This window comes from Pleurodeles waltl, chromosome 4_1 (genome assembly GCF_031143425.1).
Source record: "Pleurodeles waltl isolate 20211129_DDA chromosome 4_1, aPleWal1.hap1.20221129, whole genome shotgun sequence".
NCBI lineage: Eukaryota > Metazoa > Chordata > Amphibia > Caudata > Salamandridae > Pleurodeles > Pleurodeles waltl.
The window spans coordinates 135,022,288-135,042,589 of NC_090442.1; the positions used below are offsets into that span (position 1 = coordinate 135,022,288).

General features: G+C 39.5%; 1 protein-coding gene across 2 annotated transcripts in view; it reads left to right on the forward strand.

The window, feature by feature from the left end:
- The window catches only part of LOC138287463 (uncharacterized), a 287,365-nt gene that overhangs the window by 64,628 nt on the left and 202,435 nt on the right, over positions 1 to 20,302 (forward strand). For both annotated transcript variants that reach the window (XM_069227897.1, XM_069227898.1), the window contains exons 2-3: positions 1,039 to 1,146; positions 17,712 to 17,826. In XM_069227897.1, coding sequence (XP_069083998.1) covers positions 1,056 to 1,146; positions 17,712 to 17,826 — 206 coding nt within the window. In that variant the 5' untranslated portion in view covers positions 1,039 to 1,055. The remainder of the gene's footprint in view (positions 1 to 1,038; positions 1,147 to 17,711; positions 17,827 to 20,302) is intronic.

Here is a 20,302-nt window from a genome sequence, read left to right on the forward strand (position 1 = left end):
ATGGGAGTATTTATTGTATATAATGGTAAAGTGTGGGGAGTTTCCGTAAATCAAATATTTCAACATGTAATACAGTAAGCATATACTCCTAAAACAGTTGCAACTTATTTTGTATTCATTGTCATAATTCATTCCTTTAAAAAAAAAAAAAGTATTGATTACCATGATCCTCAGTCCATTATGTTTCCAAATAATACAGTTCACTCCAAAATAAGTCCAATCTATTATCTTCGAACAGACAGTGTGCAACAGCCAACACGTGTTTTGCAGTGATCTTGCCGCTTCTTATGGGCTGCAGGGACAACAATTAAATATTATTCTAACATCTTGTTACAAAACCCATATTGCATCCCAATCATTTTTATTGCTATTTAAATGAGTGTAATACAAGCATGGATCCAGATAAGGAACAATCCATGTAATAGCATTTGCTTTACCACCCAGTGATAAGTTCCATTATCACAAAGTTCATATCAGAAATACAAGTTGTGCATTTTTATATAAAGTAATACAATCAAAACTGACAATTTTAGCCAAGAAAAACACAAACCTACTTCTTAAAACTTAAAAAAGACCGTAGTAATCGAATAAATGCAACATATCAAATCTAGGTGAGGACAGCAATGTCAAATCATGCTTCACAGTGTGATCATCCTATATTAAATAGGAATGCAAAAACCAATTGCCCTGATAAGAAAATGCAAAGAGTAAGGAACAAAAATGTATATTATCAGTAATTTGTTCTAAGTGAATCAATTGTCTTTCTATGTCAGTCCTAAGTTTCTTATGGTTTCATGATTAATTTAATGTATGTTTTAGTGTTTATTTTATTATTCTTTTAAGTAATTTGCAACTTACGCTTTTTGATGACCGAGCATTTGCATTGCATCAATTCACCTAGAAGGCCACTCCTAGGTAATACGTGGGCTTTCTCAAAACGTCTTACCCTTGAATAGTTTCTGTTAGTAGTTTTCTCTGGATAAATATTGGTCTTGCTGGTCTGGATTGGAAATAGCTTCTGATTTTTCTCCTCTTCAGACATCTGTCTTCACACAATGTTTCTGAAAACGACCTCTTATTTGAAGGCCTGTGTTCTACATCGGACTGGCACCTTTGGCCAATCGAGAGGCAGAAAAGGTTTGCATGGTGAGTAACAACAAGCGAAGAAGAGTCTGTGTAACAGAGATAACACCCCCTTTTTATTTGTCTGCAATGGGGCTGGATATAAGGGAAAACTGATAAAATGCAATAAAAGCAGGAGCCACCTTTGGAGTGTGGTATGATTTCATCTACTTGTCAGGCTAGTAATACATATATGGCCAGATGCAGGAAACAAAAAGCGAGTCGCAAACGGCAAAAATTGCCGTTTGCGACTCGCTATCCGCGTTTCCCAATGCAGAAATGCATATTGCGAGTCGGTACCGACTCGCAATATGCATTTCCTAATCGCAAATAGGAAGGGGTGTTCCCTTCCTATTTGCGATTCTGAGTGGTATGCAATACCATTTGCGACCGCATATGCGGTCGCAAATGGTGTCTCAGTTACCATCCACTTCAAGTGGATGGTAACCCACTCGCAAATTGGAAGGGGTCCCCATGGGACCCCTTCCACTTTGTGAATGGACCCACAAATATTTTTTCAGGGTAGGTAGTGGTCCAAGGGACCACTACCTGCCCTGAAAAAAAACCGAAACTAAAGGTTTCGTTTTTTTTTTAAGTGCAGCTCGTTTTCCTTTAAGGAAAACGGGCTACACTTAAAAAAAAAAAAAAACTGCTTTATTTAAAGCAGTCACGAACATGGAGTTCTGCTGACGACAGCAGGCCTCCATGTTTGCGAGTGCCTAGACTCGCTATGGGGCCGCAATTAGCGACCCACCTCATGAATATTAATGAGGTGGGTCATTGCGACCCCATAGCGAGTCGCAGTCGGTGTCTGAGACACCGTACTGCATACCAATTTGCGAGTTGCAAATTGCGAGTCGCAGGGACTCGCAATTTGCAAGTCGCAAATTAGCATTTTGCTACATCTGGCCCATAGAGTCCTATATGTCTGACATCAGTGTCAAAGCGGCATGAGCTTAATTCATACAAGAGAATATAACATGTTGAAATCTGATTGGAAAAAATATATCAGATTAAAGGTTATCTGCTTTGTATTTGTCGTTCACAATAGTGTACTGATAAATCCACAGAGTACTAGCCATCGAAACAACAAATAACTTTGCAGAGGTGTCTGTGGACATGCTATAAATGTCTGCTGTATTTAGCCACACTCTTTCACTCTGCAGCAAAGAAGATTATTATTGCACAGAGCAGGCAAGTCCTATCAGTAAGTGCCATCAAAATCCCTAATAAGCCTCCTGAGCACAGCATGAATTATCCCTCATAGACAGGTGTAAAATATATTCCATAAATACAATAATTTTGTTTCAAGTATCAGCTTGCTAGTTTCTGAAAAAAATACGGATATTTCTGTATGGGGTAAATAGTTTTATTTGTGCATAAATACGCTCATTTACCTCAAACAGATGTCCTTTTCATGAAAAAGACTTTATTTTGATGCCCTGAAATACAATTTTTTCAAAGAATTAAAGGCATATTTGGTTCCCAAGCAGCAACCTCTTATTGCCACACCCTACTCCCAAATGTTATGTTTTATAAGGATACAAGACATAAAAATCAAAACTGGAGTTACCTCATAGGGGTGGTGTTTGATTCAGTACATTATTTCAGAAAGGTTTTATTCTACACTGCCCACCCAAAAGGTTGGTTGCAATTGACAGCCTAACAGGTGTGTGGCTTGAGGTAGATCAGGCATTTGCAGAAATAGCTTATTACCTCCTCATTGTGCACAAAGGGATCATTTAAAGTGAGACATGGAAAGACTCATACTTTGGCTAAGAGATTGCCTCTGAAAGGCAAAGAGAAGAATTTTGATCCTTAGAGAGCGAGGTCAAGAGAGAAGAACGTTGCCGGACATCTATTAATCCACATTGTTGCCTTTTTGATGACCAACAGATTCCTGTGAGGCCTAAAACACAAGAAGGCTATACACTGATTGTTATCACATCAACCATTAGGTGGCTGTACACCAGAATAATACTTTTAAGTGCATGAGACTGAGCTATAGGGCACTATGTAAAGCTAAATGAATCCTCTTTTCACCACTCAACAAATCGCCACTGACAACATAACTCTATTCACACTCACTCTTTCCCACAAATTCATCTCCTTTACATTCGTAAAGCACCATACACAGTTCAGCCTTTCTCCCATGCTCCATTCTCAACCTAGGGTGCAGATTTGAAAAACTAAATGCATCTTCAGCCTTCATCTGTTCTCTGATTTTCTTTTCATCCTTCCAATCTCTCGAAATCTTCACTCCCCTGGCATTATATTCTTTAACAAATTTACTCTCTTCTTTACTCAAGCAACACACATATTCCTTTTTAGTCTGTTTAGTTTTAGGATTAGTTTGTGCAACTGTATTCAAACATTTACTATAGGTTACTGCAGTCCCCGAATATTCAGAAACAGGAAGATTTTCTAACAAAATTTGAAATTTGACAAGTATGATAGGTACAATAGAAATTCTTTTATATTAAATATACTAACACCTGCAGAAGAAGGAAGAAAATTGCACAGCATACAATTCTCAACCCCCCATAATATCAACTAATTTGCCCAACATTTTTGTATAAATATCATCATTAAATCCCCTTTCCAATATGTCAGTGTATCAGGCTCATTTTAATTATGTACCACAGTTAGTTCAATCTCTGTGGAGACATATCCTACAGGAAAAATAAGGCACAAAAGTAGACCAACTAGAGTTATTAGTAATACTAGTAGTGAATTCATGCTAACAATTTTTCAGCATCCACAATAAGCTATTTCTATTTCGATCTAAAACAAAAATGAATTGAACAGGAAACTCCAAAAATCAAGTCTTCAAGAAAACATTTTTTCATAGCAAATAATAATTGTTTAAAAAAATAATCAAACATCAAACTTCAAAATCAACTTTTTTTTCTCGTTTACTCAATTCATAATCTCAAGATTTTATTTCTATTCTTGGGTCAGATGTATATAGATTTTTTTCAGGTGCCAAATCTATTTTGCGATTCGGTAACCTATTACCGAATCGCAAAATGAGCTAGCAATTCAGTATTAGGAAAGGGCATGTTAAGGGCGTCCCTTCCTATTAGCAACTTGCACTGGCATGCAAGAATGTTGTGCAAATGAAATGCGGTCACAAAACATTTGAAGTTTACCACCTACTCCAAGTAGGTGGTAACCTATTAGCAAACGGGAAGGGGTCCCCAAGGGACACCTCTTTGTGAATGGCTACGAAAAACGTTTTTTAAGAGCAGACATGGTCCTATGGACCACTGCCTGCTCTTAAAAAATGATTTTTTTTTTTTTTTTTTTTTTTAAAGGTATCCCGTTGTCTTTTAAAAGAAACAGGCTGCTTTTTTTATTTTTTTTATTTTAAAAAAAGCTGCTTTATTTGAAAAGCAAACACAGACATGGTAGTCTGCTGTACCCAGCAGGCCACCATCCCTGTGTTTTTAGCGATTCCCAATGAATCACAAATTATGACCTACCTAATGAATATTAATGAGGTAGGTCAATTGCAACGCACTTGGAATCGCAAACAGTGTAAAACACACTGATATACATAGTTGTTTGCAATTTCCTAATAGTGAATCACAAAAATTTGCTATGAGGAAATCGCAAACTGAAGTCTATGTACATCTGGCTCCTAGATTCTTGGCAAAGTTCAAAACTGTAATTTCAAAAATTAGTCCAACACTGTCAGGATTTGTAAAAGTTCAAGGTGGCTGTCCTTCTACTGTAGGTAGTTTTCAAAGATGAATTGGCAACAGTTTATTTGACTGCAGATCTCTGTATCTGGCTCTTCTTCCTCAGACACGGATGCCAGGTATGCCCTTTCAGGTGAAGCACTTTCTTTCCTTGTGGTTTTTAGAGATTCAAATTTTCAACTAGAGCTATTCATTAGTTCGAAACTAGCCATTGGTACTTTCTGCATGATCCACCCTTGCACTTTCATCAGCAACTTCATTGGTGCTAAATTCAAGAGCATGATTCAGTGAATTAGTGCCACCTCTTCATTTGCTATCTTCACTCTTCTCATGAGAGTGGCGTGGATCTATTGTGGGACTCCAGCACACTTCACAGCTGATGTTCGTCACAAGCACAACTTGATACAGTCTTTTCCAACATTCCTCAAGGCAGTTCTTGCAGACACGATTCTTCACCAGGATCTAGTCCCCTGGTTGCAGGGAGTGGCATTTAATTTCTTTTGTTGGTGCTGTTGTCCAGTTCACCTGATGGGAGACAGATTTTAGCACATCAGCCAGACCTTTATTGTAGTCCAATAAAGATTCATCAGTTATTGACACAGGTGTTGCTAAAGGTATGTAGGTAATCCTCACAGGTATACCAATTAACTATTTGTGGAATGAAAGTCCAACCTATGTCTCTGGGGTACTTGTAATGCTCAAGAGAAAAAGCATTGGGCCATTTCCTATTAATGGATGCACATACTTTAGCCAGCTAGTTTCTGATTGTCCCATTGATCTTGTCTCCAGTGCCAGATGATAACATCTGTACAAATCGATTTAAGAATCTAATTTTTAAAATGAGTTCCACAGTCTGTGCCAATAGACGTTGGCAGGCTGACCTGTGGAATCAATTCCCTTAAGAAAAGATTGCCAATGTTCATATTGTCACATCTTCGGGTAGACTAGGCCTCAAACCACTTGGAGAACATATTTAAGGCCATTGTAAACTGGCATGTAAGTGAAGTCTACCTGTAGTCTTGTAAATGGGCCTACTGATTTGCCTCTGATTTGACTGTGAGTATGACAAACAGTCATAATAGTTCTCTTTCCCTGATTATTTCTTTGCCACAAATATCTTGGACACAATCTTCTCCAACATTTCTAAATCTAACACTCATATAGTATTTATTTAAAGTCCTGGCCATTGCATCATTTCTTACATGATTTTGGCCATATAGATATATGAAGAAAATATTTGAATTCAGGAATAATGAAAATGTCATCTAAAACCTGGCTTTTCTCCCCTATGTTTCTCACCTGGTACTTCTCCTAGAGACCCTCAATGTATTTCATGAAGTCTGTATTGGGTTTAACAAGAAATAATTTACGTTATTCATATTTTAAACAATACTTCCACTTGATTCCTTTTGTTCTGTTTCTTACATTGCAATGTGCTCATTTGATAGCACAGTTGCATTTTCAGGTGTGCTATATGTTGCCACTTGGTTAGAAGATTTATTTCTCAATGTGACCAGATCATCACCACTCTTGACCACAGCAATCTCTCTTAGTTGTTACTTTGCTTCCAAAAGATTACAAGTATAGGAACCATTCCTGGTGGGTGATCCAGTGTATGTCGTAAAACTCCTCTTTGATCACGAGTTCCTAAAATCACGGGCCACTCAAAATCCGTACTGGCTGTCTGTATAAATCGCATTTAAATTATGTGCAAGACAACAAGCTCTTGTTAGTGCAATCAACTCTGCCACTTATGCTAAAGTTATATTAGGCAAGTATGATGCTTAAACAATTCAAGGAATGGAACAAACTGCATAAGCAACTTCCAGTATTCCAGGATTTTCTCTCAAACAAGATCCATCTGCAGATAAAATAAGCTCGGCCAATTTAAGAGGAATATCTATGATGTCTCGTCTTGGTTTGGGATATAATTCTGTGACATTCACACAATAATGTTCTGGATCATCATCATTATCATTGTATTTTTGACTGCCTGAAATAGGAAGCAGTGTTGCAAGACTCAGAAAACTACACATTCTGATGAAGATGTTTTCAGCTGCCAATATGATTTGCTCCTACCTGTTGCGGGTTAACAAAATGTCAACTGAATTAATGAATGAATGAAAGCAGATTCATATAGCACATGGTTAGACCTCCTGGAGTGTCCCTGCACCGAATGAGGAACAAACACAATCAGCATATGTCCCACTACAATCTCCTCACTTTATTCACTTGTAATACAAATAGCTGCAACTGCCTTCCGACAACCAGGAAGAGCTACAGCTACTGAATCTAACACAGCAAAAAAATAGGCCACAGACCTTATTACCTCAGTACCCCTCCATGTTTTTAGGTCAAAATTGACAAAGAACACTCACTCTTTTCGAGACAATAGAGAAAAAAACTCTTTGCCATAATGAGGCATGCTGAGGGCAGCTGCCACACACAAATTATCTCTTAATTCCTGGAAGGGCTTCATGCATTTATCATCAAATTGTGTGAGAGCCTTGGTATCACTGTGAGTTAGCTTTATTAAAGGATTTACAGTAAGGGGAAAGGTTTGGAATCCACTGACGACAGTAACCAACTATTCCCAAGAAAACCCTCACCTTTCTCTGGGTGATTCATCTTTCGAATTGTAAAAACATATTCTTTTGAGCCTTTCCTTTCTCATTTCCCAATATGACGACCAAGCTAAACCATTTTTTTAGAATACTGCATCTTTGTAGGTGAGACCTTGTGACCATTGTCTGCAAAATGATTCAGTAGAGCAATCTGCTTGTCTTCTCCACAAGCAGGTCATCAGTATACTGACCAACCAGAGTTAAAGGGCACCTGTAAATTCTCCAAATCTTTCTTTAAGACCAGAATAAAACTCAAGAGACTTTCAGTATATTCCTGTGGGATTTGATACCAAATGACAACTTTCTTTTGAAATTGAAATGCAAAAAGAAATGGACTATCCTTATGCAGAGGATTGGAGAAGAACACTTGGCATAAGTCAATAACTGTATACCATTCTGGGCCGCAGGAGTCTAAAATAATATTACTGTAGGATTCGGTACCACAGGACATCTTGTGATCACTATTTGATATATTTTCTAAGGGCCTGCACTAGTCTCCACTTACCACTCATTTTTGCAATACTCATGCAAGAGCTACCAAGCACCTCTCATAAAATACCTAGTTCTATCATTGTTGTATGAAGGGCTTCATTCCTTCTGCTGCCTCTTTTTAAAGTTTGTAATGCCTAATCCTAGGAAAAACTGCATTAGGTTTGACCTGAAATATGACTGGCTTGCCACGTGTTAGACATGGCATCCTTGGTGTGGTCTCCCCTGACTTTTTTGCCTTCGGACCTCCTGTTTGCTGACTTCACTTTTGCTGGCTTTAGGATTTCAGCAACTTACCAGTGCTAAGGTGCATGTTTTCTCTGCTTAAAGCATGTAAGATTGTCATCTAAACAACTGACATATTCAATTTACTTATAAGTCCATAGTAAAGTGCACTACCTGGGCCCAGGGCCTGTAAATGAAATGCTACCAGTAGGCCAGTAGCACTGATTGTCCCACCCACTTCAGTGGCCCTTTAAACATGACTCAGACCTGCCATTGCAGAGCATCGGGTGCAGATTTAAACTGCCATGTTGACCTGGAAAGTTAACCCACTTGCCAGGCCCAAACCTTCCTTTTCAATACATATATACATCGCCCCTAAGGCAGGCAGGACGTCTTCTGTAATCTGATTAAAAATCTGAGACATCTATTTTGAACAAAATGGAGTCAAAGCCTAATTGAGGCCTACAAGGGATAAGCCACAAAAAAGGCACTTTAAGCTGTCATAATGAATTTATACCGAAGTCAATAACATCAAACAAGTGTGTACATGTACAAATGAGTGTAGCACTGCATTTTGCACAATGTTAATAACGCACAATTTTATAAATGCACAAAAACTTTCATACCACAGGGCGGAGGTGATAGTGATGATTGTGTGAACACCCAGATTATGCACCTGCAAACTTCACTACACAGTGACTAACTCTTACTCATCACAGATCTTACTAATGAGGAGGTTTAACCCTCGCCCCCAGCGATAATAACGTACAGATAAACTCAAAATAGTATTATTCCCATGCCACTGTGGAGCCCACCAAGAAGAGGAACTTTCGACCAACACACCTGGATAATGCAAGCCATTTAAACAAAAAATAAATAAACAGGCTCATGAGAGGATCAGAAGGCTTTAGCGCCATGATGAGGAAGAGTGTAATAAATATTACCAGTAACTGGCACTGACAAAACCGACTCGTTCAATTTTCCTTGTACCAGTCATCACTAATGAGGATGCTGCAATTTGCAAAATTGGTACCCAGAAAACAAGTGTACAGCCAGGCAATACCATAGAAATGTTAATACAGATCAGAGAACAAAAAAGTAATTCAGTAGATATCCCACAAAAGGAGCTGATGAAGTGAAAGCCACAATAAGTACACCATCCTCAAAGGAAGCTGCAAACACATCCACTTTAAAATGTGAAATAAACATTTGAGGAGATACTGTGAGCGCGCCTGGCCTTATTTGGTCTTTTATAATTTATTTATAAGGGGACATATTAGCGGTTTGATGGACCTTTTGACTGCACTTAGAGTGATTCCACCATAATTGACCTCAGTACTCATAATCTAATCAATGCAGTATAACATAAGCAACAAACCAATTATCAGTAGTTTTGAGTCCGTAAACTTCACTCACCATGACCCATTTGGCCATAAATAACCACACCTTTGGTAAAAGTTAGAAAGTTTATTTCCCTATATTAACAACACTAGCATCACATAAATTAATCTCAATACCAAATGATACATGTAAATGAACTACACAGGCTGACCAAAACGTCAAAAAAATCTTAATTTGATTGGTGCATTAATTATCAAGCGCTCAAAAGTCACAGTATAAATCAATAGCAACAATAACTCAGCAATAGAAATGACATACATCTAGATTCAACAGGTGAGCAAAATCAATTCTTGGTTAATAGCACTTGTCAACCTTGGGCTTACATATAACCCTCCAATTGGAATAGCATGTTTGGACTTCATGCAAAAGAAATTTAGTCAAAAGTTAATTTGCGAAACATCTAACTATGGCTCTATCAAAATGGCAGTTGGTACCTAGAAAAGAATACAAAACAGAAACAATAGCATTTTGTTATACCTGTCCTCAATTTGGATCAGCGAGCTGCGATTTCTCTTCGTCAGTGGGACATATATCTGGTCAGCTTCAGCAACGGGACAGTGAAAGGGAATGGCTCAGCTACGATTGGGCTCTAAGCTAACTGAACCATTTAGGAGCATTTGCTAAGGGATCAGCATTCACCATTAACAAACTAAGCAATGAAGTTAAAGCTAGAAATAAACATAAGGAATGGCTCAGCTCCTTGAAAAGGGTCTTGAACACGGCAAGAATAGAATAAAAGGGATATCTCTTTCTGCAAAGTGCAGTCTGAATGTATTAATATCTCTAAAACATCTTCTCACGCCCTCATTGGTCAGAGTGTTGTACGTTCACAGTAGGCCCAATAAAAATTAAAACAAAATCTAACCTAAAACTAAATAGTCTTTCACGCGTCGATGATTGGCTCCTCTTCTCCTGTTCCCATCGGCAGGTCCATCAGGTAACTTTTGTTGCAATCCTTACACCAGAGAAAATTTCTGTCTCTCACATCAAGTTTACATTGTAACAACTTCTAATACAGCATGGTTCCACAGGCAGTTCTCATGAGAAAGTTAAAGACATTTACAAATCGTTTGATCAGCAAAGTGTGAACAGAGAAAGTATTTATTCTCAAGACGTACAAAACATTTTTGGGCATTTATTAAAGCAATGCAGCTTGACGTGAAGTTCTGCAGACTAGGCCCAAACATCGCAATTTATTTATGGCCTAAAGTTACTAAAGCGAATACATAACATTAAATCATTAATATGATGCATTAATACATTTTATTCTACACATGCAGATTAGGCAACCATATATATGCATTCACTATTAATTATTTCTTCTAAAATGGTGGCCACTCAAGTGGGCACATCTTCCAAGACGCACATTATTTTCTCTGTTAGCCCAATTCATGTAAATTCTTAACCAATAATATAATGCAAATTAATTAGTAATTATTTCAGCTTTCACAATACTGAGGTAGAGGCACAACAGATGTTGACCATAGCGAAACCTTTACATTCAATCAAATACGACACCCTTCCTCTGGTAGAGCAACCTCCAAAAGCAGAAAAGCAGAACTGATCCAACCACTAATGATCGTGACAGTAGGGCGGTCTCCCATTCATCCTTAACCAATTACCCAAACTGAGCCTCTGGGTTTCACCAAATGTCTAAATTTGATACAAATACACGTTGTCTGCTCTCCCTACATCGAGATAATGGAATTAATCTATTGTCAGATCAGTACACTCAGCTAAAGGAGTCAAAATTATATATTGCTCTATGCTAAAACTGGACTTAAATTTAGACCAAAAGGATGGGTAGATTCGTAACACAAAATCCTCATCAAAGACCCATGAATAAGGCTCCCGTCACAAAATAGCCTCAATCATTACAAGACTCCTTGGAGATGTAATGACCACTGAACCATTAACGGCCTGATTTAGAGTTTGGCGGAGGGGGTTATTCCGTCACAAATGTGACGGATATCTTCTCCACTGTATTAGAACTTCATTATAACCTATGGAACTTGTAATACGGCGGATGGGATATCCCTCACGTTTGTGACGGAGTAACCTCTCTGCCAAACTCTAAATCAGCCCCCTAGCTGGAACTCCACCAATTTAAGTCTTGATAGAAAATGTTTCTATACGTACAGTCCAGTGAACTAACTTGCTATGTTAAAAGTCTCCGGCAGAGGCCAGATGTGATGTCCAAATTAACTCAAAAAGATTAGTCTATTTAAGACAACAGTTGCTAGCTCTTAACAGTCCTCTCCTGAACACTGCCCATCTTGCCATACTCCCTGACTCCCCCAACACGGTATGCAACGTCTGTACATGGACCCCCCCAACCTGTCCACCCCCCCTTTCAGTAAAACTAAAAGGCAACTTGGCAAATATTTATTACTCAACTGCTGCTCTCTGCCAGCCCACAACCTACAAATCCTCTCACTGTTAGAGGATTATATTCCTGATGCTCTATTTCTAACCGAAACCTGGCTTAACGAAGGCTCATTCTCGGAGGTAGTGATGGGATTACCCCAGGACTATTCTATCCACCGCTTAGATAGACTTCATGCTGAAGGGTGGGGGATTGCCATCATCTACAAGAACTCAATCAAGTGCTCTGCCACTTCTTTGGATATTCTTGACTATGAATGTTTGTTCTTCTCCTTAGCTCTAAACGCCACATTCACTCTCTCTGGACTAATTATCTATCATCCCGGGTCCCTATGGGAGATTTTTACCAGCCTTACCTGAAGCAGTAGCAGACATGTCCTGTAAAACCCCCAACTTCATCATTCTCAGTGACTTTAACATCCACGCAGATGATGAATATTGTCTTTTGACCAAATCTTTACTCTCCGATTTGGCCTCAGTAGATTTGACACAGTTGATCAAAGGACCTACTCATATTAAAGGGCACACTATTGATCTAGTCTTCAGCAACCTTCCTAGTCTAACCTTTCATGTCCCTCTTCCTCTGATTTCGACTGATCATGATTTATTGCTACTCACGCTTCCTTACCCCTCCCCTCCATCAAACCCTGAAAAAAATCAACCCTCTGTCAATGGTCAAAGTTGAACCATAGAGACTGGCTGAATATATTACACCTATCTCAACCTATTTGTGATGAATCTGGTCTGTGTCCAATAGTAAAATTTAATAAGTGGATTTCCACTTCCTTAGACACCATATTACCAACTAAGACCGTTACCAGAAGGATCGATTGCAAGATCAAACCATGGTTTACACCTCAATTGCTTCAACAAAAAAAGAAGTGCAAGCAACTTGATAGGCAGTGGAGGAAGAACTATGATAACACCTTTAAGACACAATATAGGGAGGCAATTAGATCATTTCATGCAGAAATTAAATCAATGCAAGCAGCATTCTATACATCCAGAATCGAGCAGTCCACAAACTCCCCCAAAGAGATCTTTACAATTTTTAAAGAATTGACCCTGGACCCCTCGGTAGACAACCTCATGGAGGCTTCCACAGCCCACAGTAATGATCTGGCAGGCTTTTTTCAAAAGAAAATCAGACATTTATTTACCCTTCCCCCCCAACCACCCTCAAAAGATAGATTGTTATTTATACGACAACTCTCAACACTCCAGAACTACACTTCCCTCTTTCCAACCTGTAACTGAAGCCTTAGTTACTAAATATTTACACACTATAAAATCTGGATCCCCAATAGATTCCCCCCACCTCATGTTTTAACCCTGGTCTCGAATATAATCTCGCCCATACTAAAAGATATTTTTAACCAGTCTCTAACATATGGTCTTGTGCCCCAGCTCTTGAAACATGCAGCCCCTATTTAAAAAAAAAACGAAACTCAATCCAACTCTTTTTTTGCAATTATAGACCTATTGCTCTCCTTCCTATTGTGTCAAAGATAATTGAAAAACATGTTCACAATCAACTAACGTGTTTTCTTGAAGATCACAAACTCCTCCATCCTTCACAAATGGGTTTCAGACCACAACATAGTACAGAGTTAGCTCTATTAGCCGTTATGGAAGAAACCCGTAAACTATTGGATTCAGCCGGACATGCAGCTATCATTTTACTGCACCTCAGTGCTGCATTTGACACGGTAGATTACAGTATACTGCTCCAAAGACTCTTGGCAATAGGAATTGAAAGTACCAAACTAAGATTGTCCCCCCCCCCTTCTTGAAAGATAGAACCTTCCAAGTCCTTGACCGCACCTTTCTATCTAATACATTCTCCCTCGGTTGCGGGGTCCCTCAGGGCTCCTCATTGAGCCCCACTCTTTTTAATGTCTATATGCTCCTCTTACCTAAAATTGCTGAACCTCACAGCCTCTCTTTTGTATCATATGCCGATGACACCCAGCTGGTAGTCTCTCTATCCAACACTAGTAATGCTACCCAATCCAATCTATCTTCCTGTCTTGCGGACAGAGCTAGATGGATGACTATTTCTAAACGTAAACTTATTGATGAAGAATCGGAAGTAATGTAAGTTGGAAACCAAGGTCTCCTTAAGTCTCCAACCATGGCACTAGAAGACCTTAAAAATCTCCCTCCTCCCAAAGAAAAGCTAAAGAGCTTAGGCTTCTGGTTGGATTCCCGCCTTACGATGGACTGCCAATCTAAAAAGCTGGCTGCAACCTGCTTCGGCTTATTAAGAACCATGAGGAAAATTCTCAAAATCCTTCCTTTTTTGGCCAGAAGGCTGATCATCCAGGCCCTGATAATGTCCCATCTAGACTATGGCAACTCCCTTTTTCTTAGCTCTCCAGGCTACGTAATTAAAAGATTGCATGTTGTGCAAAACTCCGCTGCACGCCTGCTTATGAGTATGCTAAACCAGCATTGGCCTCACTTCACTGGCTTCCAAGAAAACAAGGGATCAATTTTAAGGCTATTTGTATGACACATAAAGCCCTCCATAATAAAGGTCCGCTGTTTCTAAGACACTGTATTACACCCTATATTCCTCAGAGGCCACTTAGGTCCTCATCTGCCTCGTTGGCCACCATACCCCGTTTCAGGAAAGTAACATGGGGAGGCAGTTCTTTTTCAGTGAAAGCCGCGTACCTCTGGAACTCTCTCCCATTGGATCTCTGACAGGAGCAACTGGAATCTGCCTTTCGTAAGAAGCTGAAAACATTTTTATTTACAGCATAGATTCTTTTTGAGTTTGGTGCTTTTACCTTTAGCGCTGGGAAGTCTCCGGGTAGCAATGCGCTCTATAACTTCATTAAACTAAACTAAAAGTTGTTCAGCATAAAATCATGCATCCTTCTTGCTTTATTAAAAGTGGTGTAGCAGAAAATGATGCATTCTTCAGTCCCTTGCCATGTTCTTTGTTAATGTGAGTTCCGCTCAACAAGAAAATAGTGAGTACAGATGCGTTCCATTACTTCCAAAAATTGAACTGTAGGGGACTCACTTTTGATGATGCGTTCCCTCATTTACTCTGCTGAACACCTCCTTCACTGCTTGGATATGGAGTGTTAGATCAACCAAACTGTTGACATTATTGCGTCACAGGTCACTGAGTGAAAGCGAGTCAACTGGTTCGGCAAGAGTAAAATTTGTTTAGCAGCAGTATTAACTGTCGAAGGTGACATGACGTAGCTCCCTTGTTCTTGAGGAGCTATGTGTAGAATTGAACTGTGCCGGGTTACAGATCCCCAGCAGGTTGGGTGAGATTTTAAGTGTTAATATGTGAGAAGCCTTTGTAAGGCACAGAAAACAAGGAGAGGGAAAACAACGAGATGTACAGAACATCGAAGGAGGATCAACTCTAAGGGCACCCATTTCCACTAAAGTAATGCCATCAAATTTACAACATCGATCTAGAATTACATAGAAGGAATTATATTGATGCACTACCGAGAACACTACCTAATCGAATAATATAAATCCAAGGATAATTGTTATGGGAAGGAGTATGATTAACTCGAGGTTTAGTGATAGGGTTGGTGTTACAGTAGGCTTAGGGTTGACATGGCAATAGGATAAGTGTTGGGCTTTGGTGTCAGATTTGGGTAAGATAGGGGTTTAGATAGGATTAAAGTTAGGAAAAAGTTAAGAAGTAAGTTTAGTGTTGCAGTAGGGAAAAACAGGGTTAATATGATGCTAGGTAAGTGTTAAGGCTGAATTGTGGATAATAGTTAGATCTGGGGTTAGAGTTGCTATCCATGCACCGTCGATGTAGGGGCTAATTACATTATAGATACACCTGCCTAATCTGAAGGTTGATCAATGCTGTGTCTTTTATGTAGTGGTAGCTCAGTGTATTAGATGGAATATTATGTAGTGACATAAGATTGCTATTGAAGAAAGAGCATATGTCTGGACATGTAATTTTGACTGTTCTCCAAGACCTGTTGTGGACAATACTAAAACCTAAAGTAGGGTTTGAGTCAGCCCATTGCTTATCATTTGTTTGCCAATCTCATTTGCTTGTATTTTATTCAATTGCCTTCCTTCCTCTTCTTGTGTTTGTTCCTCCCCTGAAGCATAGTGTCCACACTAGTGTACTACTTTGTCCTTTTGTTTTAAAGTACTGCATGGTGGTGTTTGAGTTTTTTCCTGTCTCCCCTGTGTGCAATTTATTTTTAACTTAAACAGCCCTCACCTGGGTCCTCTGTTGCTCTGCTCTCACTGTAGCATATACTTCTTCCCTGCCCCCTACCCCACTGTCCACCTCCATCTCCATTGTGTTAATAATTTTTTAGATTATTTTATGGGATGGCCTGGCAGCTGCAGTTCCCTCGAGCGTAGCTCCTTCCTTAAAAAATTGGGATGATGCCCTTTTTACATTTTTCTTAATGTACCACAGCAAGATGGGTGTCTGTCATTTAGAAGCACTAAATTAAAGCAAAACCAAAATGGCCACCTTGTAATGAATGGTTACATATGCACAGGCATGCATCACCATGCTGGGGACAGCTGTAGTGTCATGACACATGCACACATATACATTATCGCACTTTTTTGCCAGTGTTGCTCCACATCAGCAAACAATCATCTGCTAATAACATTGGCAAAGCTAAAAGGAAGGAGAAGGCCATTCAGAGGCGAGGCCTATTTGCATTGCCAACATATTTTTTTTTTGTTAGGTGTTCATGACTAGACTCATGAACATCTAAGATAATTATCCCTTGTGGTGATCTAATGTGGGCTTACTACTAAAATTATGGTTGCGCAACAATGGCAGTATCAAGACGCTATCATTATAATTATTTGGAATGACACGGGGGCCTACAATGAGCTGGAGATGAACCAGTGGATGGGAGGTATGCGTTAGCCCACTTACCCCAGACAGCTCCTGTTGTTTTAGCAAACCTTACTGCCAGCGGCGGCCGCCACAAATATCAAGGGGCGAGGTGGGGGGGATGATGGGCACGGGGTGAACAAATACAATTTAAAAAAAAAAAAGACTTGCCATTTGCGCCGCCACTGTCTCATGCGGCCTCGCTCGTCGCTCCTTTCCTGTTCTGGTGTCCCAGCATTCACTGGGACACCAGAACAGGCTCCAAGCTGGAGAAACCTAAGTGCGCACGTGTGTTTGACTGGCCTAAAATGGCCAGCCAAACACACATGCGCACTTAATGCACTCCATTCCTCTCCCCCCCCACCTCCTGTGGCCCACCCCGCCCCTCCCTTCACATGCTGCTGGCTAAGCCAGAAGGAGAAAAATAGAACAATATTGAAGTATTGTTTTATTTTCCTGCTGCTGGCTCTTAGTCAGGGAGGCGACGCTCCTCTGCCATTGCAGAGGAGCCGCCCCTGCTTACTGCTAACAGAACTCCTAGATGAGATGTTGTTGGAGGTAAAAGAGGTAATCATAGTGCCACTAGCAAGCCCGTACATTTACCGTTCAGAGGAAGAATAGTAGGTAAGACAGGAAGAGACTGGCAACTTACTTCACACACAACCTTCAACCCACCCCCTAATATAGAAGTGATCTAAAGCCAAAATTCTCAAATCCACTTGCCCACCAAAATGAGAACTAAGGTCTGTCACTCATAATTAACCCTTCATTGCAGAGGTCTTCAGTACCCTGAGCACATAGAGATTAACTCAGCTCTCCAGTTAACTCAAGGGCTGTGTTTTAGGGTCTCCATGGACTCTTTCTAACTGTTTTGCACCTTTCTTGGACCCCCAGATGCAGTCCTCCGGATTCATCCTTGCGTCCAGGAAGCTCTTGGTGATGGGAAGCCGGTTGTAGCCCTCGAGAGCACCATCGTGACACATGGCATGCCCTATCCTCACAATATCCGGTAGGGAGCAACCGGGAATATATATAAATTTTACAAATGCTTTTTAATCCTATGTTGGGGGAGGGAGTTAGCAAATGCTGGAAGGAGCAGCAACAGATAAAGGTGATTGTACAGCTGGGTGAAGGTGGAAGAGTTTTAATTCTATCTGAAAATATACTTACATTTCCTTGATCACAAACCTTCAGGTTCTCACAAGACTTTGGAGGTGCCTTCTTTGGCATATTAGAAAGCACCTAAGCCAAATAAGACACCGACCTCGCAAAGTCTTAAATTGCTCTTCTTTGAGAGAGTACAACCAATAACCCGGATATTACAAGCATACTGTTGTTGAGAGACTGCTTGTCTCCTATTCTGACGTGTATTTTATTTTATTTAAAACTAAATGGCTTCCTAACAATTACTGTGATTTTTAAAAAATTGTACCCTTTACTTGTAGACTAGTTAAGGTATGTTTTATTGAAGAGTGTATGCAACTTGATTTTTAAATTTGAAATATTCTTGTTTTGCTGACCATTGTGCAGTTCTTTCCAACACGTAGTGTCCCTTTACGGCTGCATGCCAGAATTAAATAACTGAGTTTATCTTTTATTCAGTGTATATCCTTTGAAATCGCCATGAGTTTTGCTTTAGGTGTTTTCTTGGTCCTACTTTGGCAGTATCGATACTTTGATCTAATGTTTGGTTTTTGCTCATGGTTACTAATTGAATGTGTTACTTTCATGTAGTCTTTCTATGCTTGTTTTCTTTTTATATGTTGTTCTAAATGTTTTTCATTTGGTAGCTTTACACATTTTATCATCCTACTTTGTAAAGGACTTTATATCCCTTCTTAATGTTTGATTAGTTTATTTGAAAGTGCAGCAAATATACAGCAAAGGAATGCACTGAATTTTTTTTGTCATTATGACATTGTTCGCAGGGTTGTTGGAGGTCCGGTCTGTGCATATTTTCAGGATATCTACAGGGATCACATCTACGTATAATTTATGTAAATTATGAATCAATTACATAATATAAATCAATGAACTGTGCAGAGGCTATCCTGAAAATCTTCCATGGATAAGGCTCTGTTGGCTCAGCATGGAATGTCGGCAAACCACAACGTGCATATGCTTTTAGAAATGCCATACCTAAAGGTAAGTAAAAGGAACCAGGGGATGGAGCTTTTGGATTGGAAAGAATAGTACACACCTTTTGCTGTGTGTAGCTAGTCTTCAGGCTGTCTTTAAAGAAACCGATCTCTGCTGACTGCCGGAGCCTTCACTTTCTGCACCCTGGATGCTCTTATTGTGCCTGATGCAGAACCAGAAAGCAGATGTGTTCCTTTTTAGGTCTGGCTTGACAGCAGAGCTGTCCCCAATTATGTGAGCAACATTAGAAAGAGTATTGGCTCCGCCCACATGTTGGGAGCCAGCAGTACATGTTTTAATTGGGCAGAAATTGTGTGCTACCACAAAAAAAAGTGCTTGCAATCCACAACAGTGATCATTTTGTCTATTGTTCCAGCTGCCTAAGCTTGAACTTTCAGGGGCACACATGACATTGTAATGCTGTAAAAGTGTCTTCGATAACTAGATAATTTATGGTGTTTCTCTCTGGCAACAGCACTGATGGGAGGAGGCAGTCATTAACCTACATGGATGTTTAGCTCTGGTTTGACAGTACAACTGTCACCTGACTGTGTAGTCTTCACCAATATTATTCTACAGTTTGTTGTTTCCGCACAAACACATATCCATTCCAATGCTATTTACCTGTAATGCTTCACATTACCATACAGCATTCCTTTAAAGCCAAGCAAATTGGCATTGTCAATGCTTATTTTGGAGAAGACTTGTTTTAGCGCCTCTTTAGTTGTAGTAATGTCAAGGGTTCCATCTAAAAGACATTTTTTTGTTTATAAATAGCTTTGGTGCCATTCAACGAATCTGCATGAAATGTTTCCCCCAAAAAGGTTAATCCAATTTGGGTTTGGCATGGCATCCTTTGTCCCAACCCCTCATGGGGGGACAGGTAGAGGTAAAAGGTGCGTGGGAAAAAAAAACTTACTTTTCTAAGACCAAGAATTATCAAGTACTCTAAACATTCACGGACAAAACAAGATTAAAGTGAAGGTAGGGGTAGCTTTGGTTATAAGTCCTTACCTTCTTGAAAAGAACAATGAAATTCTCTTTAAAACACAGTTAAGCTACATTTATGTTTACAAATTAAAAGTTAAGAAAAACACAAACATTCACAAACTAAGATTAGCTCCATGATCCATCGCTTGCACAAAAGCCATGCAAACCATAACTTGCACACCAAATGCAGAATGTATGACCTTACAATATCTACACCAATAAGTAATAACACCTAAACACACAGTGCCAATAAATAGCACATATGTAAACTACTAAATAATACTACTTTCATAGTTGTCTCTTTCATAGTCATAATGGTAATGTGATCTGTAATTTCGTAGGTTAGAATATTTACG